This window comes from Rhinoraja longicauda, chromosome 32 (genome assembly GCF_053455715.1).
Source record: "Rhinoraja longicauda isolate Sanriku21f chromosome 32, sRhiLon1.1, whole genome shotgun sequence".
NCBI lineage: Eukaryota > Metazoa > Chordata > Chondrichthyes > Rajiformes > Arhynchobatidae > Rhinoraja > Rhinoraja longicauda.
The window spans coordinates 13,206,021-13,233,159 of record NC_135984.1 but is presented as its reverse complement, the minus strand read 5'-3'; the positions used below and the strand labels follow the sequence as shown (position 1 = coordinate 13,233,159).

Sequence of the window (27,139 nt, the reverse complement as noted above, 5' to 3'; positions counted from 1 at the left end):
TGATCAATTAAAAAAAAAAATTATCCAAAAAAAAACTTTTTCAAGAGTCAGAGTGTTTAATTCTCATATGTACGACAGCAGAACAATTAAATTCATACTCGCAGCAGCATGAAAGGCCTGTAAATACTATACATATTATCAAATATGTTGTAGTGGCCTGATCCGCCACAATGTAATATTTTCTGTTTTGGTGTGGGATTCCTTTATTCTGAACCAACTGCTGATAAGAATGTGAGGGTCATTTTCTGTGCATCCTTAGTGTATCTCTCCCTCTCTCTCACCCACACCATATTCTCTAAGCACCACATATCTAAATAATGGTCTCTCTCCGGCTGAATTTGTGTGGGACAGCATCTGTCTGAGAATTTACCAAGCCCTAACAAAATCGTCCCTTCAACAGATTACTTCTCATGTACATATGGAAAAGGTCTCCAATATGGGCTTTGGGGAGGGAATTCATAATTAGATACAACTACCTTACACAGTCGTCAAACCTATCCTTTTCAAATCTGGAGTAGACATGACACCTCTCACAACTGTGTTATTTGCATGTGGTGTGTTTTGTGCATTTTGCCAAACCCATTATAAAGAACAACTTGGGTGACAATCCCAGGAAGCGAGAGCACAAGTTAAAGCCTCCGTATACATGGACGAAGTTACGTTCTTCAGTTCAGAACCAGTGTCGTTCCATTGACTGATCAGCATTGTGACTTACTTAAAACTGGTCTCGAGCCACAGACAACTATAGAAAAAAGGAGGCTATGTTCTTTGGCTACTGATCTGACCGATTCATTGTTCCCTCACCATCACATCCAATTAAGTGCTGGGAATCTTGATTCAGATCAGGGACATGCAGCAGAAATTTTGAAACAGCAAATAGTCAAATTGATTTAAAACAAATAAAATAAAAAAATGCTGGAAATCACTAAATGAGTCAGACAGCAATCGTGGAAAGGGAAATGGCATTAACATTTCAGATCAAAGACCCTCTCTCGAAAGCATGATGAAAACAGAAAGCAAGTTAGATTTAAGTTTTAGAGACAGTAGAGAATATTTCGATAGAGTTGCCATGAGAATAAATTGTAGGTCATCCTGTTGATGGATTAGCGGAGGCAGATGAGGCAGAGCTTTCATTCATGTTCCAGTCACAGCTTGTGATACTTGCATTGTTTGTTGTGAAGATACTCTGTTGTTTGTTCAATCTGATCTAATCTACTATTGTATATATTTCCAGTCTTTCCTCCAATATTGCCATAACCAACAATTTAAAATTCATAGACCAGTTTTCAACATGACACAGAGCAAAGATAAAGCTTGTAAGGTCGATATCTCTGCATAACATTTTGAATTGCTGCTATCACTCACCAGATTTGAAAACAATCTCCTTCAATGTTTTGTAAGAAAATAACTGCAGATGCTGGTACAAATCAAAGGTATTTATTCACAAAATGCTGGAGTAACTCAGCAGGTCAGGCAGCATCTCAGGAGAGAAGGAATGGGTGACGTTTCGGGTTGAGACCCTTCTTCATAGTCTGAAGATGGGTCTCAATCCTTCAATTGATTTGTTTCATCCTTTTTGAAAGGAGGCCAAATTATTTTTGTCCACAGTAATGAAATCAAAACCAAGTGAAATGTAAAATCAAGTTAGTTAACACATCTCATGTGTCCAATTCACACTCACTCTCCACACTCACTAGCATATCTCACATAAGAAATAGAGCACAACAAACAACAATATAAAGAAGTAGTCTACTCCACCATTCAATCATGGCTGATCTATCCTAACCCCATTCTCCTGCCTTCTCCCCACAACACTCGTACTCATCAAGAATATATTTTTCTCTGCATTAAAAATATCCATTGACTTGGCCTCCACAGCCTTCTGTGGCAATGAATTCCACAGATTCACCATCTGACAAAAGAAATTCCTCCTCATCTCCTTCCTAAAGGAACGTCCTTTTGTTCTGGTTCCCAGACTCTCCCACTAGTGGAAACATCCTCTCCACATCCACTCTCTCACTTTTTCCCACAGGATTGAAAGTGGATTTGTAACACAAACATTAAAAAGTTCGAGAAACTTTTGACCTCAACCACTGTGCAAGAGCCCAAATAATTGAATCAGAAGAAGTCACCGAGACAAGTATACGCGTGCGCATTGGGCAGGAGGTGACGTTAGGAAGATGGCGCCGCCAGGGAGAGGATGCCGGCGGTGAGGAAAAGACACCTTTAAATCCTACTCAGTTTCACACTCGGAAGATCGGGGATTCTGGCTGCTTTTCCGAGTGAAGCTCCGATTTTGAGGTCATGTCCGATGACACAGCGAACGGAGTGCGGGTAAGTGAAGCGCAAACTTTCTTCAGGGAATAAGCTGGAAAGGAAGGCCGGATGTCCCGCCCTGCAGCGTTGATTGGCCCCATGGCCGCCGCTTCAGCCCAGGGCCAGCTTCTCCTCCGTGTTTGCTCACCCACAGAGGTACCCGCCCGGGAATTACCCTGCCCCGGCCAGCCTCACACCCCCTTCCCTGCACACGCACACCGTCGCTTTCATCAAACATACATTTATGTCCTTACCACGTCCCGAACCTGTCGCAACCCCCCACTAACCCCTCCGACCTTGTCTCTTGCCATTACCTTTCTCTCATTGACGACACCAAATGCTGGAATAACTCAGCGGATCAGGCAGTATCTCTGAAAGAAGGAATGGGTGACGTTTCAGGTCGAACCCTTCAGACAGAAGATGGGTTCGACCCGAAACGTCGCCCATTCCTTCTCTCAGAGATACTGCCTGATCCACTGCGTTACTCCAGCATTTTGTGTCCACCTTCCTCTCTCATCACATTTTAATTGGCCATTGTAAATTGCGAATAGTGTGTGGGTGAGTGGTAGGATCTGGGGGGTGGGATTAGATTGATGATGAGAGTGTGGTGCAAATTTAGAAAAGTGATTCATGTAGAATGAGCACTAATGGTTGGTTGATGGTCAGTGTGGATCCTGTGGTTTGACAGGCCTGCTTTAGTATATCTCTCTATGACATATCCTTCACCTACCACTCTGTTGCCCTTTTCTCCTTGCATTGCCACCCTTTTCCTGCAGACTTTCTCTTTGGCACCTGGCACTATCCCACCTCTTAATGGCATGTCCTTTCAAAATCCCCAAATGGTTTGGCCACTCTTCTTCATTACTAACCCCTCTTATTTATACAACTTCCCCTGACCCCATTGCTGTTGCTGTTAGGTTGCTCCTTCCACTACTTGGAAGGTATAACCATGGGTGTCTTCTATTGATTTACTGGTCTGTTTTCCCATCTGACTTGTTTTTTCTCCAGATCATTTCCCATTAATCCCACACATCAGTGGATGCCTATTCCTTTTGTTGCATAACTGTCCTCTCTGGCCAAACAGCACCCTTCTTAACCCTAACTTGGACATCCACACCCCAGACCAGCTTGTTCTCCCCATGCTGTTCCTATCCAGTTGCGTATCCTTGCATCGGTTGTCATGGCAAAGGCAAATTTCTGCTCCCCAAACCCTCTGCCAAGTCTGTCACTCTGAGGCAGGGTCTCCACCGGAAACGTCACCCATTCCTTCTCTCCCGAGATGCTGCCTGTCCTGCTGAGTTACTCCAGCATTTTGTGTCTACCCTCTGCCAAATCATTACTTGTTCTTTGTCACATCCAGTACCTTTACCAATCCCATAGGATTTATTTCATTCTTCATTGAGAATAGGGTGTTTTTTTGCAATTGGACATGGAATGCACTTGCAAGTGTTTTTGGATGCCTTGTCGTTATGATAAACATAAATGTTTCTTTTATTCAAATTCTCTTCATAATGGTAACTTTTTATAATGCTACACATTTCAGGTATATGAAACCTTTGCCCCTAAATAACTCCTTGTGGGGACTACACAAAGTCATTATACTTGATACATTTTTGTTTTTTCAAAGACAAGATGATTGATTCCCTCCCTCCCTCCCTCCAACCATACCCCCCGCCTCCTATCACTGTCATTTTTTGCAATTCTATGTCGTGTATGGTGTTTTGTGGAAGAATTATCTATTGAGCCACTTGGGTCGAAGATCCATTTTGAGTCACTGTAGGAGGAGGTTCTTTTGCATGGTTGAATGTCCCAGCTTTGCTAGAACTTTCTGTCACTGATCTTTCTAATCTACTGAGACTTTGGAGAAAAATAGGTGCAGAAGATGTCAGCGAATGTCTGGGTAAGCTAATGCTTGGCATAGAGTTCAAGTAGAGGGACATTATTCGATTTGTGTTTAAAGACTGGAATGATATCTTTGTATAAGATTGAAAAACGAGCTCCATGTATTTAATCCTGGCACATGGATGTTGAGCACCATACTTTAAAGTTTTTAAATTCCACATTTCCTCCATTAAAATATGGGGAAGATTTTTTCCTGTACATTGTTAGATCTTTTCAAATCCAGTTAGAAATTTCTGGAAATCATATTCTTTTTAATTCTTGCATTTGATCATCCAGAAGCTAAATATCAAAATGAATCATCAATACTTTGTCATAGTGATGAGTTCATTTAGCAGACAATTGAGAAAGGCATCTTTGAAAGGTAAGAATTGTGACCATCTATGTTCAGTGATAGGTTGGAGTAGAATGGAGGAGCTGAGAGATATGAATGATAAATCTTTGCAAACACGTCATATCATTAAAGTATTTCCCTCGAAAAATTCTAAAACTAGGGCATAGCAATTCAAGTGATTGGAAGAAGGATTTGAGGGAATTTGTGTTCATGCTCAAAGTGGGGGTCTATATGCAACCTACTACTTGAAAGGATAAAATCGCAATGGTTAGGATGTACTTTTACATGTACTTAAAATGGTGTAACCCAAAGGACCTGGAGCTAGAAAATGGGATAAGATTAACAGATTTTGGCTTTCTGAAAAAAAACTTGATTGGATTTTGTTAAATAAGGAGAAAGAATGGGACATGCATGGTGAAGATGTGTCAGTATAAATCAATATTAAGATCACAGAAAGAAAAGAACAAGCATGTGCTTAGTACATTTTATTTTTGCACAATGTGGTGGTTTCTTGAACATGCTGCCGTGGGTGGTGGTGGAGGCAGATACGATAGTGGCATTTTAGAGGATTTTAGCAGAGGCTTTTAGGCATTTTGTAGATATGCAGGGAATGGGGGGATATGGATTACGTGCAGACAGAGATGATTAGTTGAATTTAGTATCATATGCAGCACAGACATTGTGGGCGGAAGGGCCTGTTCCAGTGCTATATTGTTCTATGGTTCAATGTTCTCTGTAGTAATAGTAATTTGTCGTAAATTGTTAGTTTTGAAGGTGCTATTACCACATAAAAAGACTTGTATTTACATAACAGAACGCACAAGCTTCTCGGTGCATTACTGCAATCAAATGTACGCTTTCGAATCCCAATTGCTCTTGCAAAATGTAGCATGTAATTTATGTCCCGCAGGCTTCCACAAACATCACTGTGTTAGGAACTGGATATTTTGCCATGCTGAAGTATATTGAGTAGAAAAATTGGTCATCTTACTAAGGACACATCTGGTCTTCAAATAATGTTGAAGGATATTTTCTGCTTACTGGAGAGGGCACAAAGTCTCTTGTTTTAATAGATCTTCCTAAACAAGGAGCCACTAACAGAGGAACATTGAAGTTTTAAAAATGAATAGATGGTTTCATCCAATTGGCAACACTGCAAAAAATGTTTCACATTTTATTGATAATAAGTTGAAAGGAGAAGAGAAATTTGTTGTAGAAGCATGAAATATTTTATAAATCTCTTGTTATTACACCAATCGCCCTTTCAATCACCAATATACCATAGCTGAGCATGTGCTATCTATATAATGTGCTGCAATAATTTGCCAAGACTGCTTCAAGAGCACCTCACAAGCACCCCACATGTAAGACCTAGAAGAATAAGGGAAGCACGTTGATAAGAAGTCTGCCTTTCAAGTGGTGTGCCATTCTGATTTGGAAATATTTTGCTGTTCCCTCAATGTTGCTGGGTCTGTGCATTAGAATGTTCCTACCTAATAACAATATCAGAGCACCTTTGCCACACTGTAATGGTTCACAAATGCAGCTCACCACGACTTAAAGGTTATAATGGACAGGTAACTTTACCAGCAATCTCCACACCCTGCAAGTGAATGTAACACACCTCTTTGAAGCAGGAGGAAATAGAGTTATGAGCATAACTGCAAAGTGAAATTGACACTATGAACTGAATGGTTCTTTTTTGCCATTAATACTGAAGTTCTTTTGGACATTCTTTATTAACAGTGGATTACATTTAGATTATAGTCTACTGTAGCGGTGCTTGGTGCAAATACATAATCTGCAATGCTACCTTGTTAGTGGCTTTGAACAAGGAATGAACCCTGGGTGAAACAAGGAAAATCAATCTCACTTTGTTCAGTATCAAATGATTGTTTTATTCGTACTTGAACTAAAAGAAAGTCTCAGTTTAATGCCCAATCCAAAAGGACTAACCTAGCATCTGTGTTCCAATCTTGAATGAAGTTCAAACCCACATAATATGATCCAAGCAACAAATAGAAGAAAGGGTGAGAAGTACTTTACAAAGTAGCAAATAACGGCAACAGAGTTCTTGATGGGGGCAGAATCAAGCAAGTAACAGGGAGATACTGAGTCTAAAGAAGGGTTCTCGACCCGAAACATCACCCATTCCTTCTCTCCCAAGATGCTGCCTGACCCACTGAGTTACTCCAGCATTTTGTGATACCTACAGGAGATACTGCTGTGGTTGTTTTTGGCGGGGAATGGGATAAGTGTTTGGCCTTGTGTGTTTACTGGAACGTGGGCTAGATGGGGCATGCAGTATCTCTATATTGTACTGGGGTCCTGGCCCGAAATGTCACATATCCATATTCTCCAGAGATACTGTCTGACTCGTTGAGTTATTCCAGCCCTTTTGTGTCTTTTATTGTAAACCAGCATCTGCAGTTCCTTGTTTCTCCATCCCTATATTGTACTTACTGTGGGAGTCATTTACCACAGATTCAACAGTGACAAATAGTTGAAGATACATGTGGGCCACAAGGAATGGTAGTTTTAAAATGATGACATGCACATCCTGTCACATCGAACAATATTGTGTAACAGTTCAGTGGTAAACATGCTTGAAAATACCAGAGTCCAAAATACATTTTCGCGATTATTCAAACTCTATTGCTGACATGGATCCCACCTCAAGAACTGCAATAGATTCAAATAATCCTGAATGAGACAACAACTACTGAAGCAGAGTAATGCACAGAGAAAATTCAATTCAATAATTACATTATTGAGATTAGCAGCTAAAATTTTACAACTTTTTGTCTGATTTATATAGATTCATGATCCACGTTATTTTCTGGTTTACAAAATACATGCCTATGGACAGTTATGTTTCAGCACCATTTGTTCTCAGTTTATACACTTAAAAATTCCCTACGCAGTTGTTAGTTTACATTGTTTAAGCTAAAGATGTCTGAGGAAATTAGTTTGTTCCAAACTTTTTTATTTTTCTGTGATTTGAAAGTGGGTATTTTTATTGTGTGCAGTGGCTGCCCGTTGAATGTCCTTTTGCACATTCACTCTCACAAATTATGTTTTGGTCTCCAGTAAGATTGTCACATTTTGTTTTAGAACTCTGCTTCCCACAATGTGAAAGAGAATTCTCGAATTATCCGAGTTGGAACAAGAAAAAGCCAAGTAGGTTGTTTCTAACTGTTTTCAAAATTAATCGATTTAAAGTAAATGTGTACAATTTTTTAAGTCTGATGTTATTTTGTATGTTAGCTTTTTATTTTATTTCGTTAAAGGTTTTCAAAGTCTATTGGGTATGTTTTATAGTCTTGAGTATTTAGCTTTAAGTCTTCATCTGTTTGCAGTGTCACAGTTTAACTGTGTAATCTGCACCAGTATCCTCGTTTGAGGGTGGGGAGGGCTGTTCCCATTCTGCTGCCACTTATCCACATCTACAGAATTACAGTGGTTTGTGGCTGAGTCACTGGAGGGAGAGAATTGTGGGAGATTTTAAGATAAAACCAATGGGAGGGACAGGTGGACTATTCAGATAAGTGTCTTTGTTCCGAGAATTCCTCCAACAGATTGCTTCGTGTTACTTATGGTGGAGTAGCATTTTAGGAGACAACTGTGGGTTTTAGCAATTATCTTTATCAGCCATAGTCGCTCATTCTTGAAAGGTTAGACTTCACGACTTTAGACTTTGGGTTCTGCTGTCATCAGATGCACGGCTCTGTCCCCACAAGCTGTGTCGCTGATGCACCTCCATAACCTCGACCCAAAATGATCCACCTGATGGTCTGCCTAAGGGCTAATGATCTGCTGCCACATCTCAGTACTCCAGGTCTGTTCCATTTCAATGTAACAGGCTGGTTTCTAAAGCAGCTGCACTAAATCAATGAAAAAATATATATTTACTCAAGGATTATTATTGTATTCTTCTAGGGAGTCTTTTAATATTCAAGACTTTTTTGATTGTAAGGAGTGGACGATTCCTGTATGCAAATTACTTTAATGTGGTGTCGACTTTACACACAAACTACTACATAGTCTTGATAGTGTCAAGGAGGTCCAAGGCGACTTGAGAGTAGACTTTACTGCACAGAATTAGCACACCTGTTCCTTGGCCTGCTTCCTTCAGGCTTAATTTCGTCATTATAGAACATATAACTGGATGTATAGATTGAGTCTACCCTCTCCCCTGTTCCCCCACAACCCCTGGTTATTGAATACCCTACCAAAAGAAACTTTCTTCAGATCTACCATATTTAATTATATTATCATTTTAAGTATCTGGTTTAGAATATGCTCCTTCTTGTCCACTCCCAAGCCAAGTATGTTCAAAGGATCGTAATTTTAATTATGTGTCCTACTGGGAAGTACTTTGCAACTTTAATTCTTAGCACCAAAGTTGCTTTATATCATTGATTTGTGTGAAGTGGACTTTTGCAGCAAGGTCAGGGACAATGTCCATCCCAATACACCCTAAAGGTGGTTGTGGTTTTTATGCTGCAACTCAACCTGGGAGTAGTTTATAGGAAGATCTTTCTAAAAGTTTATCAAACTTGTATAGAAATAGTTTGATCATAGTTAAATGGTCATTTATTGTGCTTTGGGTAGATTATTATCAAATAGTTAAAATACTGCAGTGTCAATTAATGTGTTTGCAATCTCAAAATAAAAATGACTTTGGTAAAAGTTGAAATTCTGTTCATCTATAACGGATTCATTTATTGTAGCAAGATCTAGTTTTTCCCGTTAGTGTACACATTGTGTTTGAGATGAGCCATGTCTTATTTTGTTTTTCCCAGCTTGCACAGACTCAGACTGGCAGTGTGGTGAACATGCTGAAAGAACAGTACCCACATGCACAATTTGAAGTCGGTATGTACAAGTTGCTTGGAGATAAGATGACATGGAAAGACTACAAATTTACACTCATTTATTAACAATTATATAGATAAATCTAGTCAGCCACTTGAACTGGGTGCCAATGATCTTTAGGGAACATGAACTTGACTTAAGAGGCTTTATGTCAATTTTTTGCCCAGACTGTTGGCCCTATGATTCCATGGGCCTCAATTTTACAAACCAGCCTTTTTGTGTGGAACTCAATAAAATGCCTTGTGAAAATCCGTATAAATGATATCTAACTGCATTCCCTTCATCAATATTCTCTTACTCAGTATATTTATCAATAACTGTCTTAAATGCTCCAAATAACTTCCAAAAAAGAGTCTTCAGAAAAGAGTTTAAGATTGATTGTATCTTTTAAATTTACCAAAAAACTCCTTGCTGATTTTACTGCTAAACAACCTATCTCCAATTTCATAGGCTTTGGTTCAATAACTAGATATGAACAACAATTGGTTATTTAGCTTAGGTTGATTCAGCATTCACTGCGATTATGTCTTATCCTTGCCCAACATCCCTCAATATCTATGATTAAATTCCAATCTAAATTTGGCAATTTACCCTGGAGTAATTGGCATTCACAGGTAAGAGATCTACTTTTCTGCAGCTTTCTGCAAAGAGAAGAAAATCCTAAATTTACTACTGAAATGCATCAATGCCCACTAGTTGTAGACTCACCAAGAGTTGGAAAGATAAATAAAGAGAATAATTCTTCTATAATTTCTTGAAAACATCACTCCAAAAGCACTGTAACTTTTTAAATGCCACAAAGTACAGCATTTATTGGCGTACAGTCTCCTTGCAATGTAACCTTTGCCCAGGTATCGATCTGTGCTCCACTCACACCAAGCCCAATTAATTTTTCTGTACTAGGTGTAATCTAGCCAAGCTTTTATATGGCTTTTATATAACATCATATTTTTCTCATGTTTTCCATCACTGTAGAAACTAAGATCATCTTTTCATTCCCTTATCTAAATCCAACATCTTTTGTAGTTATTTCACATTGCTTCTTTTAAACACTATTGAAGTTGCTTAATATTATGATTGATAAGTAAGAACCTTAATTCTGAATTTAACCTATTTCCCCTTTGTCCAAACCCCAGTTGAGGAAAGTGTTTCTTTTAATCTGCCAAATGGAAACTCTTGATCACCTTATTTGGGTCTGTATTCAAGGGAATACAAGACAGATTTATGTAATCTTTAATCATGTGTCAACCCACAATATATCACTTAGACCAGAGCTTTAAGCAGACATGGATTCAAGCTCTGATATAATTCCACCTCGCAGAAGTGCCAGCTGTGGTTCAATAGGTAGCACACTTGCTTCTTCGCTATGGATTCAAACCGCACTTTAGAGACTTAAGTACAACTATGTGGTTTTACACTGGTGCAGAACTGGGGTTGTGCTGGATTGCAAGTGACATCTTTGGGTTTGACCATGTGCCCCTCAGGTGCACAGAAAAATTCCAACATCAGCAACGCAAAATTTGGTGCCATGGTCACGATTTGTATAGTCATCAATATCACTGGCACAAATTAAATCAGAATAATCCCATTACCGTTAGGTCTGCTGTTCAAATTGCTGCCACATTTTCAATATTGCAATTGTAGGAACACTTCAAAAGAGTTGTTTCATCAACTGTCAAGCACTGTAGCATATCCTAAAGTCATTAAAGCTGCAAGTTATAAATAAAAGTGCAGTTGCTGCTTTAAAGATTTTACTGTTTTAAGAATCAGTCTCATGATTAACTGTTCTCATTGTGTGAGAGTTGCCTATTACAAAAATTCTATTGACTGAGAGTATTCAACACACCACAAAATAAGACTGCCACAATCTAATGCATGATTCACAGAATAGTTAAACCATAGAGCTAACAGTAGTGGAAACGGAACAGTGGGAATCTTAAATGAGGAGAATGAAATTTTCACAAAAAGAATGGATTACATTTGTCTGGCACCTTTCACAGGTGCTTTCGTTTGAAGATTTTAGAAGATATCCATCCTTAAATCGAAGATTCGAGGATATCATACTGTGCTTGACAGCTGATGATAAAAACATTTTTGAAGTGTTCCTACAATTGCAATGTAGAAAATGTGCCCGTAATTTAAACAGCAGTCCCAACAGTAATGGGATTATTCTAATTTAATTTGTTTCAGTGAAATTGATTGATGAAATGTTATTATTTTGTTATTTAAATGTTGTTTCCATTTACTGTGCTGTGATATACTATCTGTTTTAATACTGTTTTATTGCTGTAGTTGCCATGACTACCACCGGAGACAAGATTCTGGACACTGCCCTGTCAAAGGTACTTTGTATCTTCTGTTTGCTCTTCTATTTCTTACAATGCTGAGTTATCCTTGAATTAATGTGCGTTAGTTAATAAAGCAGTGTAGATGAATCTTAACAGTACGATATTTGTTATGAATGTGTGTGATAGAACATCGTAGGAGTTTTATTCTGCATCTCACCCGGGCTGTATCGGATGCAGGAATAATTTATAGTGACATTAAACATCCTTTGCTGTGTACTTTTTTGGCTGAATATTCCTCAAATATTAAACAAAAGCAATGTAAATCAAGTAAAGATTTTGAAATGAGCTCATTCCCATATAGTTAACAGACATCAAAATACTTGCCAATTATTGAAATGAACTTTATATCCCTTCTCCACTCAATTCCATCTGCTACTGAAAGTAATTAAAGATTGACATCCAACGGTTTGTTTTGAGAAGAAGCCAGAGTGGGGGGATGAGGTGATGTGCAAGGACGTAATGATATTTAACCAGTTTAATTTCTGCCCTTGTTAGATTGGTGAGAAGAGTTTGTTCACCAAGGAGCTGGAAACTGCATTAGAGAAAAATGAGTAAGAAATCTTAGATGGTTATCTACCCATCACTCACTCAATACTTTTTTTAACTTGCCCTTGAAGTATAATAATTTATTTAAAACTCATTCTTTATAAATTCATTGGCTGTGCCTTAGTGGGCAATACTCAGGCTTCTGAACTAAAATTGTGGTTTACAGGTAGTTCTGCTTTAACACATTTTCAAATTGCAAATTAGATATAACATGAATGATGAACTAAGGAACACTAATTGTGTTACGCAGGCAGAATTGGTTATAATGCAATTTCAGTTGGCAACCAGAGAACCACTTAAAAGGTACTTTAGAAATTGATGAGCAGAAAAAAAATCTGTCCTGCACAAAAAAACAGCCTAGGTTTCTATGCAACAACCCCACAGTTATCAGACACCATTACCTCTTAAGAAAATAGTCTGTCAGTTTCACCGTCAGTGGCCTTTGAAATTGAAAGCAATCACTTCTATTGGCACGTGCTATGATTCTCGTAAACAGAAATGTCACCCATTCCTTCTCTCCAGAGATGCTGCCTGTCCTGCTGAGTTACTCCTGCATTTAGTGTCTAACATGAAGCCTTTAGTGTTTCTTAAAGCTGTTAAAAATACCTTTATTTTTGAAAATCCTGCAGAGAAAAGTTATTATTGCAAGTTTGAAATTCTTTAGCCCCTAACCTCCTTTTCCTCATTAACACAATTGTTTTTATAATGTGTTTTTCAATAATAGAGAGTTGTAGATGCAGCCTAGTTGATCACACATACTGGACTTCCCACCATCGACTCCAATTACACTTCATGCTGCCTCAGAAAAGAAACCAACATAATCAAAGACTTGTCCCATCCCAGTCATTCCTACTTCTCCCTTTCTCATTGGACAAAACATACACAGGCTTTTTTATTTAATTTGTTTATTTTCCGGTCAATACAATACAACAGATTGGGGCGGCACGGTAGCGCAGCGGTAGAGTTGCTGCTTTACAGCGAATGCAGCGCCGGAGACTCAGGTTCGATCCTGACTACGGGTGCTGCACTGTAAGGAGTTTGTATGTTCTCCCCGTGACCTGCGTGGGTTTTCTCCGAGATCTTCGGTTTCCTCCCACACTCCAAAGACGTACAGGTATGTAGGTTAATTGGCTGGGTAAATGTAAAAAATTGTCCTTAGTGGGTGTAGGATAGTGTTAATGTACGGGGATCGCTGGGCGGCACGGACTTGGTGGGCCGAAAGGGCCTGTTTCCGGCTGTATATATATGATATGATATGACCATACAGTTGTGAAAGTTAAATAGTACAAAATCATTGTATCAAAAATAAAACAATATTATCACACATGATATTTTCTGACCGAAAAAAAAGGGGTAGGCAGAAGCCAAAGCTTATTGTGCCTACCCTTAATACTTAACAAAATATAATTTTTTTTAAAACACAACATCATAAGTCAGAAGCTGCTTAATAGCTCGCACCACCAGACTCGGAAAAGGCTTCTTCCCCACTGTTATCAGGCTTCTGAATGGTCCTTCCATAAGCTAGGGTGCTGTCCAATCACCTCTACTGCATTGTGGACATTGGACTTTGTCTATGGAACTGATGTGCTACAATATAGAACTATATTCTGCACTCTGTATTCTTGCTCTCTCTATTGTACTTGAGTTTGATTTGATTGTATTCATGTATGATGTATCTGATCTATTTGGATTGCAAACAAAACAAATCTTATCACTGAATCGATACACGTGACAATATTAAACCTAATCCTAATTGCAACTAACACATTAAAGCAGAACTACCTGTACCACTCCAATGGACTACAAAATCTATGATGCAACATAAGATGCAGTGCTGGGGTTGGTTCACTTGCTTCTTAATGGACTTTAAATGAACCCATGGCATAATTTTGAAGAGAAAAGGGAGTTTTTCCCAGTGTGATGTTAATAAAAAAATTTAATTTTATGAAAATCAAGGCCTCCTAAGTTACTTTGTAACCTGATTTTTTTTAAACTTGGTTAGTATTATAGCATGAAATGCATCACAATCAAGTTGTTCATGGAAAAGTCCCATAAACAACAATGTGATGATGCTGGATAAACGATCTAGATTAGCGTAGAGGACGGATAATGACCCGAAACATCAGCTGTCTATTTCCCCCTGCGGGTGTTGCCTGCTCCGCTGAGTTACTCCAGCAGATTGTTTTTATTTTGCTCGGTTGATTTAGTAGTGTTGAAGTCCAGAAACCTTTGATATAATACCACAGGGACTTTTGACTAAGAAGCCTGTTAGCTCTCTATAACATATACTTCCAACTGTTCAGCAGCCCACTCTCTGCTTACTTGGATGTTGTGCTCAGTCTCGAGTGGGAGGACGTGTATATCCCGATTCAGTCTGGCTCTTTCTGCTATCCTTTTACCTTTTTATGATGTGTATTTCTTGCAAATATGCTGATTGTGTACCCATATATCTAGAATCTTTGTGCCGTTAATCCACATTTTGCTCCTCCAATTTAGAGTTGATTTGGTAGTTCACTCCTTGAAAGATCTGCCAACAACACTCCCTCCTGGATTTACAGTTGGAGCTATCTGCAAGTGAGTATTCTTTGCGATTGTTCACTATGATTTACACCAGAATGAAGCATATCCCTGCTCTTCAGTTTAATGGTCTGGGAATGTTTGATGGTATAGTGGAGGGAGAGTTTCTCTGCTCCCATTGCTCGTAAATTGCAATAGACATTTCAGTTCCTGGATGATGCAAAAAAACTGATTGTTACAAAAACAGTGTGGGGGAATCATGACTTGTTTTTAATCTTGCCATCCATTTCTTCCCCACCTCGATCACCACAACTTTAGGGCATTATTACTCCTATATGCTCCCCATTTCAACATGCATGACAAGTTTTGATTGAATTTTAACCAAGCAAAGAAATTCTGGGCTTCATTGGAGTGACTGTAGCCAGTTTGCAGAAATTGATACTGATTTACAACTATAGTTGTCTCATTACAGGCGTGAAATTCCTTATGATGCTGTTGTTGTGCATCCAAACAATGTGGGAAAGACCCTGGACATGCTGGCAGAGAGGAGGTAAGGCAATGATCCAAGTACATGCTTCTTTACAAGTTTCAGGAGCGCGGGGCAATCCTAGTTTCTGACACAATTTCCCTCAAGTTAGGAAGAGGGGATGTTCAACGAGATCTGGGTGTCCTAGTGCATCAGTCACTGAAAGGAAGCATGCAGGTACAGCAGGCAGTGAAGAAAGCCAATGGAATGTTGGCCTTCATAACAAGAGGAGTTGAGTATAGGAGCAAAGAGGTCCTTCTACAGTTGTACCGGGCCCTGGTGAGACCGCACCTGGAGTACTGTGTGCAGTTTTGGTCTCCAAATTTGAGGAAGGATATTCTTGCTATTGAGGGCGTGCAGCGTAGGTTCACTAGGTTAATTCCCGGAATGGCGGGACTGTCGTATGTTGAAAGGCTGGAACAATTAGGCTTGTATACACTGGAATTTAGAAGGATGAGGGGGGATCTTATTGAAACATATAAGATAATTAGGGGATTGGACACATTAGAGGCAGGAAACATGTTCCCAATGTTGGGGGAGTCCAGAACAAGGGGCCACAGTTTAAGAATAAGGGGTAGGCCATTTAGAACGGAGATGAGGAAGAACTTTTTCAGTCAGAGAGTGGTGAAGGTGTGGAATTCTCTGCCTCAGAAGGCAGTGGAGGCCAGTTCGTTGGATGCTTTCAAGAGAGAGCTGGTTAGAGCTCTTAAGGATAGCGGAGTGAGGGGGTATGGGGAGAAGGCAGGAACGGGGTACTGATTGAGAGTGATCAGCCATGATCGCATTGAATGGCGGTGCTGGCTCGAAGGGCTGAATGGCCTACTCCTGCACCTATTGTCTATGTCAAAAATTGAGCAGAAATGGAACCAGCCAGTATAAAAATTAGACTGCATGTCTATTTAAAATAAAATACGGATCAACACACTCAGAGCACGCTTATTCTTGCATTATCTATTTCTAAATACGACTAGATGCAAGAGAATCGCTCTGTGCTGTTTTGTAGAATGTGAAACATGATCAGTAATTCAGTGAGTTGGCACATTGTGCTCAGCCCAACTCCTGTGATCTCCACTTGGTCAGTGGGACTTCCACACTGTTTTATTATGAGGAAGTGAACAACATGATGTGTATTGAGTAAGCTGATGATTTGAAACCTGATCATTCCTAATTTTTCTTCCTACATTTGAGGGTTCTGCTTGGGGAAAGGTGCAGCTCATTCATTCTCATTTGGCTTCCAGCGGAGATCGGAACGAAAAAAAAACCTTGTGATAAATTGTATTTAAAGTTAGCATTAAAGGAAACATTTTTTTGGGCAATATTTTCACTTCTCCATTGGGTCTCTGCAGTGTGATCGGTACAAGTTCCTTGCGACGAGCAGCACAGCTGAAACGGCGATTTCCTCACCTGGAATTCAAAGATATTGTATCTTTTTATTTATTTTCAAAGCCATGAATGCATATAGGTAGAATTTTGAAGTGCTACTTTAGCTCACCCACCAGGATATAGGGCTTGTATTAACTAGATGAGCTTGTCCATGATGCATGAATGGTGCGCCAATGACCTCAATGAGCAAAACTTTTAACATCCCAGCATTTGAAAAGGAAAAGTAGTGCTCAGATTCAAGCTGTGAAAGTTGTCCTGGAGCAAACTGCTCACCTCATTATATATGAGCTCCTTGAGACCAAGAGCACCCTGTGCAATGTTGTCAGCAACTAAACCAGTGCACCAACTGGGTTATTCTATGAGCCGGACACTAGATACTCAGCAGGGCCAACAACAAGTCAAAGGGCAAGATGGCTCCGTGTTAGCCAACAACAACAACATAGAGAAGAGTAAAGGTTGCCATTTGATTAGTCTGCCTGAAGAATTGTTTGTGTTGGGAAGAATCAAACGGAATGAACAATGACTACATCCTTGTGGAGAGCTGCTGCAGCATCCAAGGGGAACAACGATTTTGAGGTTGACTTCGTGTTGACAGAATAGAATGTAATGAGGTTGATAGTGATGTTGAAAGCTATGTGTGATGCTACCTTAATCTACCAGGGAATTAGCACCAAGGATGTGATATTGCTGATGAAGTATTTCCTTAATCAATTTTGATTACAGCGAGGCAATTTGAACACAAGGTTAAAGAAACTTGATGAAAAAGATGACTTCAGTGCCATTGTACTGGCAGCAGCTGGTCTGCGAAGAATGGGCTGGGAGAATCGGATCAGTCAGGTATGGCTTCTAGTAACCTGTTTTGTGTTCTAACCTGAGAAACTACGCTATTAGGGAGGCCTTTTCACAAAGCAGCAGTAATACTTTTCATATCATTCCTGCATCTAAGGTACTGGATCTCACTGAAGCACAGTGGATGGTGCTTGCACAACAATGCAGTTCTTTTTTAATGCACATCGGTTGGAATAAGAATGAAACTGCATTGAAGCATGGGAATAGAAATCAGTAGCATTAACAGGGCAGATCCAATCTGGTGAAATGCCACACCAAATCAGTGTAGGACCATTTTCAGATCAAAAGGTGAAAATGTGACATTGTGAAATAATTTGAGTAACAATTGGAAGCTGCAGTGGGGATTTTGACAGGCTTTCATTTTTGGGGAACGGGGTGGAAAATGATGGGGCAAGTGGTCTTTGTTCCAACAAACCTTACTCCATCCAACAGTGCGTTTACTAAACCCTCTGTTTCTAAGTGACAGAGCAAAGTTTAACATCCTATTTGTTTGTACTGATTGTCCTATAGCTTCCAAGTTGAAGCATTAATTTTGGGAGGTTTCTCTTCTCGTTTTTATTTTCAAAAGTGGAACTCAACCACTTACCAAAGACATTGAAATCAGATAATTGTTAGGTTTCCAGAATGGATGTGGCTTTAAGATTTTCTTGTTTTTTCCTTCAGATTCTGGAGCCTGAAGATTGTATGTATGCTGTGAGTCAGGTAAGAGTGACTTGAATGATAATGGATGATTGATTTGAAATGCTAATTCCGTTTATCTTTACAAATTCTGTTCGACTCTGAAACAACTCTTGACTGTGGGTTTGACCAGCACACTCACGCAGTTATCTACCATTTTTGTAAATTCTTCCAGGACTAATTGCATTTCTGATCAGTAAATAAAAACATTGCATAATAAATGATTACTGGGCCAGCAATTCCAATGCTCGTTTGCACGACGGATATTTCTCAACTTTAACAAACTTGTGCAGTGTGTGTGGCTTAATGATTGGGCTTTATTTCCTTGGTTACTGAATCCTGCTGCATGTTTGGTAACTAATGTGCTCAGTCCGTTCATCTGCCTAAAGGTATTTTCTAATACTTTGTTGCTGTTAATTATATTTGCTTTGCTATTTGGTTGCAGGGGGCCCTTGGTGTTGAAGTCCGGGTGAATGACCCAGACATCCTGGAAATGGTTTCTGCTCTGAACCACACTGAAACAGTTCTCCGCTGCATTGCTGAGCGTTCCTTCATGAAACAACTGGTACAGTTCCAACTAAATAAAATTCTGCCATCGTGTTATTGTTGTCTTTAGTTTCCAGCTTGCAGATCTGTGGAATGGCACGGTCCCAGTCATGGGCAAAGCAGCTACTGACAGCTACTCACTGAATCATAAAATACTAGGAATGCTTGAGCACACAAGAAAGAAAAGCAAAACATCATTAGTATCTAAAATACTTGGCTGCCCTTCCTGTATTTCCAATACTTTCTCTTTGCCTTGTGACTCTACTGTTTTTGCTGTGTTCTCTGACTTTATCCGTTCAACTGCATTTATCACTTGCACTGAGAGCTATCTTCTGACTCTGTATCTTGCATGTTATTCTACCTGCTGATTTGAGTTTGGCTTGATTGTATTTATGTAAAGCATTACCTAATTTGATTGGAGAGCGTGCAAACCAAAGCTTTTCACTGTAGATAGACACAAGGTGCTGGAGAAACTCAGCAGGTCAGGCAGCATCTTTGGAGAAAAAGAATGGGTGCCGTTTCGAGTTAGAACCCTTCTTCAGACCGCTGCAGTGCCTTCCTACACAAAGCTTTTCACTGTATCTGAGTACAAAGGACAATAATAAACATAAGCTAGTTATGGGGAGCCAGTTCCCAAACTGCAATCCATTTTGTACCCTTTGATCTTCCTCGGTCATTGGTGTATTTCTGGAATCACAATGTCTTGGACTATATACTGCCAGCAAGTTTGTTTGTGAAAAGGAAATTAATATGCCATCAATTTACAATAAGCCAAAAACTTGGCATGGAAACAGGCCTCCTGCCCAACTCATCCATGCTGACCAAGATGCCCCGTCTAAGTTAATCCCATTTGCTTGGGTTTAGCCCATATCTCTTTAAATGTTTCCTATCCATGTACCTGTCCAAGTGTCTTTTGAATGTTATTTTGTACCGGCCTCAACTACTTCCTCTGGCAGCTCATTCCATATACCCACCATCATCTGCAGAAAAGGTTTCCCATCGGATTCCTATTAAATCTTTCCCCTCTCACCTTTAATCTATGCCCTCGTTATTTATTCCCTGACCCTGAGAAAATAGACTCTGGATTCACTCTGACTACTTGCGCTCATAATTTTATACACCTCTATAACACATTGCAGTCACTTTCACGGATAATAGCTTTTCAATTCCAGATTCATAAAACTGAATCCAGATTCCAAAACACCATGGGACCTGGACTTGTTCAGAAACTAAATTACCACTTTGGCAGACTGAGATGGCCATGGGTATAGGGTGTAATGGTTTTAGGGTGTGGTGGGGTTAGTGGTTTTGGTTTATTGCAGTTGGATCTGGTCCTTTCCTCCTGCACTGTACATTTTGCATTCAGTGAGTGTTGCTATGTAGTGAATGGACATCTAGCTTATACTATTTGTTTTCTCTCTATCAGTGCCCCTCTGCCTCGTTGTAATTTCCATTCTCTTCCACCCCTTCCCCCACCCCCCTCTCACCCTGAAGGCATCCACCTTTGGTCCAGTGATGCATGATGCAATTATTCATTTTGGAAAGAGCTAATATTATAAGTGGGGCTTAAACCTGGGATCCTTTGGTTGGTACTATTCTTTACTTTTGTACCTTTAATCTCACCCTCTTGAACCTTGTTTCTGTTATGTGGCTGTAAGATAAGAAGTTGCATAGAACCTAATAGACTGTGTTGCATGTTCTGTGCAGGAGGGAGGCTGCAGTGTGCCTGTTGCTGTTCACAGTGTCATCAATCAAAACCAGGTAATGTTGCTTGTTTTATGACTGACATTTTTATTTAGCACTCTGTTTAGCTTGAATCCACTTTTTAATTCTCTAAATCTTCTGATTCCAGCTCTACCTCACAGGGGCCGTATACAGTCTTGATGGATCTGACAGCTTAAAAGATACAATGCAAACTAGTATCTCTACTCAAACACAGGTACATTTACAATTTAAGCTGATATTTCAGCAGAGTAATGGAGTGATACACTTTGAGGTATTGTCTTTTGAATCAAATGTTAAATCTTTAAGAGATTCTGTGCTCTTGACAAGTGTTTTCCCTGCCTGCTCTATGAACCAGAGGTGGCTCCAATGAACTGCAAGTGCAGTTCTTGCCGGGAAAGAGCTAGGAAACTGAACAAGACTAGGGATGTGGGCAAGTTAAGCTTCCATGCCATGTTATTATAAAGCACATTATAGGTTAAAAGAAGCACATTACATTGCAAATCTGATTATTTACGTGGAGTAACTAAACAGTTCAGGCAGCATCACTGGAAGACATGGATAGTTGGCGTTTCAGGTCAGAAACCTGTCTGAAGATACTCCCTGACCTGCTGAAGTACTCCAGTACATTTTTTTGTAAACAGCATCTGCAGTTCCTTGTGTCTCTGATTTTTTTATTTCCCTAGAAAGATGCCCTATTCCTCTTTTAGGGCTGCTTGTTACCTCAATGTGATTCCTCCCAAATTTGCAGCATTTATATACGGCTCCTTATTGTATCTACGGCTCAAAGAGCTTCCTAATTATTAAAAAAAAAGAAAATTGTGATTAAATATGATTGGGGTTTACGTGAGGAAGTTCCACAAACAAGAGGTGGATGATCAATTTTAAAAAAAATTAAAAATTAGATTGTTGAGAAGGGAATGGTTAATCAGCGTCCTTGGAATATCCTCCTAAACTGGATTGGCAGCCAAGTTATGGGTCGATCATGGCTTATTGTTTCGGAAGGGAATGCCACAAATGAACCTGTAATAAAGTAGAATAAGAGACGGTTCATGTGGAGTGATTGCGCAGGCAGACCAGTTGGGCTAATTGTCCTGTTTGGGTGTAAACATTTCATGCAGCAACTTTTATTCTGCAGATTCAACCCAGTTTTCAATGACCTCATTTTCAGCTCTGAATATGTTCCAGAAAAATCGCTGGCTTTCAAACATTGCAGAATATAATTATTGTCTTCCTCTCAGGATGAAGATTGTAGCGTCGCTGATGTTCAACATGTTGGGATCACGGCAAGGAGAATACCACACAACTCCCAGGCAGCGGCTGAGAAATTAGGAATGGACTTGGCCAATCTATTGCTTAGCAAAGGTGCCAAGGATATCCTAACTGTTGCTAGACAGCTGAATGATTCAAGATAATGCAATGTATTTATCCTAATGTGCATATTATGTGATTATTTAGGCATCCTTAAAGTTATAAATGTACAGTAACCAAAGGTAACAGACAGTATCCCTTCCCTGTGCCTTAAGCATATAATTTGCTTCTGCAAACTTCTACAGGTTATTATAGTCTTCCCTTCTAAACTGCCCCCTCAACACACTGGGTTGTTTCATCAATTATCTCTCACCAGTGGCCAGGACTCTTGTCACTTTGGAGACCACATCAGTCATGTTATATGATTCGGTACATTATATGTATCTTCCTGTCTTTTCCACTGCTATAGATAGTGTGATTTATTTTAAACCAAAATCACAGTAATAATATAAAACAGTTGAAAAAAGTACATTTGAAATGCTTATTTTGAATTATGTGCTAATTGAAATTTGAAAAGGTTTTTTTTAATGTTGTGCAGTTTTATTTAGTTTACACTATTGAACAAATTGAGGTTTTAGCTAAAAGTCCCATTTGAGTGAATGGGAATAGACAATGAAATTTCAGTTTGGACCAGATTCTCCTCACTACTCTGGCATGCTCTGTTTTAATGTTTGGTCCACCTTTTGCTCAGTTGTGTCCTACTGCAGTGATTAACACCACTGCAGTACCAGCATTGAGAATATTTTCCTCGTGATGAGAGTGAATAGTGGGATTTTTTTATTCAGTTGGTTATCACTGATAAGGCACAATGTATTCCCCTTTGCAAAGCAGTATTAGCCAACTGCAGCACACCATGCTCATTACTGGTGTTGAAAAGCCTTGCAGCAGATGGATTTTTAATGTGGAGCTACTCCTCAAGAAAAGCATTGCCCATATTGCCTTCATCTGTACATGGTTCCAGTTCCCTGTGACATGTGATAGTTAATCCCCCCTCCCACCCCCTCCTCCCCACATGTATATATGGAGTGCCTTTGAATTAGATTGTGTTATTGAGGAGGTTTGTGAACAGTCATGACTCTCCCACCTTGCGTTGAGTAGGAGAATGCAGGGTTTGTGGGAGAGTGGAATCACTCCCAGAATGGCCCTTCCGGCCCTGCATCAGATGGATTGAGAAATCATGGAACTAAATTTGACTTCAGTACAAGAAAAGCAATAAAAAACTGCAGATGCTGGAAATCTGAAATACAAACAAATACTGGAAACAATCTGCAGATTAGGGAACATCAGTGGAAACAGAAACAATTTTTTATGAATCATAACCTTTCAAAGACCCTTTGTTAGAAGCCTTCAACCTGAAATGTTTCCTCAAATGTTACCTGACCTGCATTTCTAGTCATTTCTATTACTAAATGAGACCAGCTTGATTTTCTGTTCAAGGCATTATTTTTCTTTTTTAATTAGCTTAATGTGTTTGTACGCAAAACTGTTGCTGTCTAATTTTCCTGCAATTCATTCCTAGTGGACTAATCATTTTACTTTGACGCTGTAACTGAGTTTGATTGTTTTTGTCCTTCAATATAATACATGCAAATAATCTTCCCTCAAGAGTTTACGGGACAGGAATGCTTGGAGAGTTTTTCCATCTCTATGAGCCAGTACCACGCCAGCTGAGATGAACAAACTTAACGGGCAGGGGTAGACTATATGCTGTGTGGAACCCAGGAGTTTGTAGCATTTTGATGTCATTGTCAGCCATTGAGTTGCACACTTGCTACTTCATCAGATGATCATGGTTGAAGTTCCATCCAGAGATAAAACCCAGGCTCACTGCCTTATTTTCATATTGAACTGCGTTGCTCTGCCAAAATTGTTGGGGGGGGGGGTTCTGTTGGGACCTTGTCTTCTCAGTGGAACTGAGAGATTCCGAACAATGTTGTGATGGAGTATCTGTTTCCTGACCATTATTTATCCCCAGTTAATGTTACACAAATTATAGAATCATTATCACATTGCTGTTTGGCAGAGGTTGCTCTATGCAAACTGCTGGTTTTCTATGTTACAACCATAACTGTAGAAGTACTTAATTGACTCAAGTGTTTAAAATGTTCTGAAGGTTCAAAAGGTGCTAAATAATGGATTTCTTTATAATTTGTGACTGTACTCGGTGCAGCAGAAATGTACATGAGACTGTAAACTAATTTTATCATATGTTCTATTGGCCATTTACAAAGGATACTGTCTGAAAATGTATTACACAATTGGTTCCTTTATACCAGAGCTTCTAATCCTAAGGCTTAGGGCTGTATTTTATCAATTGTATGCTTATAAAGTAAGATGTTGTAATGCTTTTCAAAAGTAGGCCAGAAATCAGAGGTTGCTGCAAGTTACTATAGACTGGCAATAATTGCATCATTTGCTCTCTTAGAGAGTAAACAATTTGCAGACCAAAAAATGGAAAACTAAACCAAAACGTGTTGAAAATCTGAGTAATGAAAGGGGAATTAATCATAGTGGTCACAGGCCTTAAAGGTTGGACTTCTTTCTGGAGTTGGCAATTTTCAAGTAGGGAACAGAAGCAAGAATGTCATGGATGTTTGTGTTTTGCTTGTCTGCAATAATCACCATGTTTGGCTCTACTGCTGTAGTTTTCTACTATGGTGGAAAGAGTCCTTTACCTTAAAACATAAACCCTTAGGTGCCTTCTAAATTCAAACTAGCAGGAATATTGAAGAATACCTGCAACACCTATAATTTAATCATAAACCCCTTTTTTTCCTTTTTGTCTCATTAGCAATTATTAAATTATGTCAAATTCCACTACCATGCAATTGGAAAATGTTATATTTTGTGCAAAAGTGAACCGTGGATTTCCCAACCCTAACCCAATGATTGAAGTTATTGAAGAGATGCATCACCTTGTCTTTATATTTTTAATCAGCACAACCTTAAAGAGAAATTATAGTGTGAATGTAAAAGAATGCTTAGAAGGGGAAATTGGATTGGACTAAGGATTGACTGGGTAAGAAGGAATCCCACAAATGAGGACACTGTTAGTACTTCGAGGACCAGAGGGACAGGATTCTGACTCATTGTGACACAACGGGGGTTGTAATAATGAACTGGGCACATGTGCTGTCAAGCTCAATTTGAAAGATTCACTGAGTTATTTGAGAGGGTGGGGAATCAAGTGATTGTGCTAACATTAATGGGGCAATTGCAACTTAATCCTGTCAGTTTCCAATGGGTAGATTAATAGAGAACATAATTACAGTGGTGTTAAACCAGCATTCCATCTTATCCTGGTGGATTCCCAAAGATCCATGTTTTCAGCATTTTTTAATTAAATTGTGCCTTCATTTTTTGCCTTTCAGTGAATGTGCTGTTGAGTCAAACTAGCTTTGGGTTATGAGCTACAGGATCAACCCAGTACAGCAGTTGGATAATTTCCAGCCAGCACAGATATATTTTTCGTATTCCTTACGTTGGGATCTCTCGCTCTCTCTCGCTCTTGCACAGAAACACCTATGCTCTTAAATAATTCCTCCGAGACCTGTCATTCCATAGCTCTCTGCCCAAAACTGATGTCAGTGGTGAGTTATCTTAAATGCAAATTTGAATGTTGAAAACATTCTATAAGCAGTCAAGATAGTTTGACATTCACACAAATATTTCCTTTTTTGCAATCCACAATTGCTTGTTGATTAAAGTAGGATTTTGCCTTACTAAAAACGGGTCTCCCTTCTCAAATATGATACAAAGTGCTCTGTCAAGCAGAGGCATAAATACTGATAAGTAGGACTGCAGTCTCAGGGCCTAAATCCCCACAAATTATTCTTAAAACACGATAAACATTATATTTTTTTAAATGGAAAAAAATCTTGCAAAAAGATTGACAAATAAAATTCTACTGGTCTGGAACGGATGAGGCAAGGTAATGTTTACAGGGATGATTCTTTACTGTTATGCGATTGATGCTGTATATTCTGAAATGGGATAGCTATCATGAAATATGAACATATGGTGCTTACCCCTTGCAGTAATGACAAAATAAAACATAAGTAAAGAATTTACATTTGAAATGTTCTTTTATTTTTTAAATAAAGACTATGCTTGAAGTGGAGTAAATTCCAAACTAATCTGCAGAAACAATGATTCAGTAAGCAAAGAGTCAGTTCTGGGCTGAAGTTGCCCCATCAATGTGGACAGTGTTGGCAAAACCACATTTACTTTCTCCTTTGGTTCAGGGCTGCAAATCATAATCTTTGTAATGTTCTCTGCGACTAGCATAGAATTTCATAAATATCTGGGTAGTGTTTTATAGCCCAGGCTTCACTTGACATCGATATGCACATTCCAGCAAGCATTAGCATAAAATTGTTTGGAAGCTAAACTGCTCGATGTTCCTTCACACTGGCAGTGCATCCATTCCCACCCTTCTACCAGCTCACAGGATTACGATGGATACAATCACTGTGCCAAGTCTTGACTCGGTATCAGTTCATACAAACATATGTACAGTGTTCCTCACAGCAATAGAAAGTGCAGGTTACACAGCGAATGCGTGGAGAATAAACTGAATACAGAATATTATCCCGTTGTAGTAAACAGTAGCTTTGAGTTTGCATTGATTTGAGTGGATACGTTTCTGGGGCTAAACAAAAAGCTCAGATTGGGGAAGTATTAAGTAATTTTTCACAAAACATGGTTAGAACACTTGGTGGTAAACTGCTCTGGGTTCCTGGGATTTTCCAGACTGAAGTCACTGGATGAGCTCCAAGATATCAGGTATATCGTGGTTAAATAGTTAATAGAAACAGATTAACTGTGGCCTAATTAACCAATGGAATAGCCATTAAGGGCCAACTGGCTCACAATGCCTATACAGAGATTTAAAAAAAAAATTTTTAAGGATGCATGTAGAAAGTAACTACTGAAGAAAAATAAATGCAAAATGCCAGCCAGGGAAGTTTGCTGTTATACTCTTGATCCATATGTACTATTGTTGACAAGACCAGATCAGGGGATAAGTCACAAGTCATCCTGATGTTAAAATGTTATGCAATTAATCATGTAATATTGCATGATTTGGATGGATAGGTTGTTGGGGGATAGTCATCACAAAGGACTGGTTACTCCCAAAACTGCCCATGCTCTTATCATGGTATATTATTGCCATATGAATCAAGATAATGAAAAATAGTTTTGCATGCTATCCAGTCAGATCATACTATACGAATAGAACAGCTAGTGCAAAAGGAGAAAGAAAGCAGAGTGCAGGGTATAGTG

The 27,139-nt window shown here is 39.2% G+C and overlaps 1 protein-coding gene across 3 annotated transcripts; it reads left to right on the top strand.

Moving 5' to 3' along the window:
• Window positions 1–2,179: 2,179 nt before the first annotated feature.
• Window positions 2,180–25,868, top strand: hmbsb (hydroxymethylbilane synthase, b). Of its 3 annotated transcripts, none has more exons than XM_078426645.1 (14): window positions 2,180–2,334; window positions 7,664–7,729; window positions 9,355–9,427; window positions 11,720–11,769; window positions 12,271–12,326; window positions 14,818–14,895; window positions 15,311–15,388; window positions 16,711–16,786; window positions 17,471–17,584; window positions 18,260–18,298; window positions 18,720–18,839; window positions 20,528–20,581; window positions 20,673–20,759; window positions 21,784–25,868. In XM_078426645.1, exons 1-14 carry the CDS (start codon window positions 2,305–2,307, stop codon window positions 21,955–21,957), a joined length of 1,095 nt encoding a protein of 364 aa, XP_078282771.1. In that variant the 5' UTR covers window positions 2,180–2,304; the 3' UTR covers window positions 21,958–25,868. The 3 variants fall into 3 exon arrangements, with proteins under 3 accessions (XP_078282771.1, XP_078282770.1, XP_078282772.1); XM_078426644.1 differs by lacking the exon at window positions 2,180–2,334 and adding an exon at window positions 2,382–2,472; XM_078426646.1 differs by lacking the exon at window positions 2,180–2,334 and adding an exon at window positions 4,015–4,216.
• The last annotated feature ends 1,271 nt before the right edge of the window (window positions 25,869–27,139 follow it).

Bases quoted from the DNA above. Each gene is read 5' to 3' on its own strand.
- hmbsb (XM_078426644.1), top strand. From the start codon at position 2,386: ATGTCCCGCCCTGCAGCGTTGATTGGCCCCATGGCCGCCGCTTCAGCC. The intron at 11,770-12,270 runs GTACTTTGTATC...TGCCCTTGTTAG, and splicing joins TGGACACTGCCCTGTCAAAG to ATTGGTGAGAAGAGTTTGTT. The intron at 15,389-16,710 runs GTAAGGCAATGA...GGGTCTCTGCAG, and splicing joins GACATGCTGGCAGAGAGGAG to TGTGATCGGTACAAGTTCCT.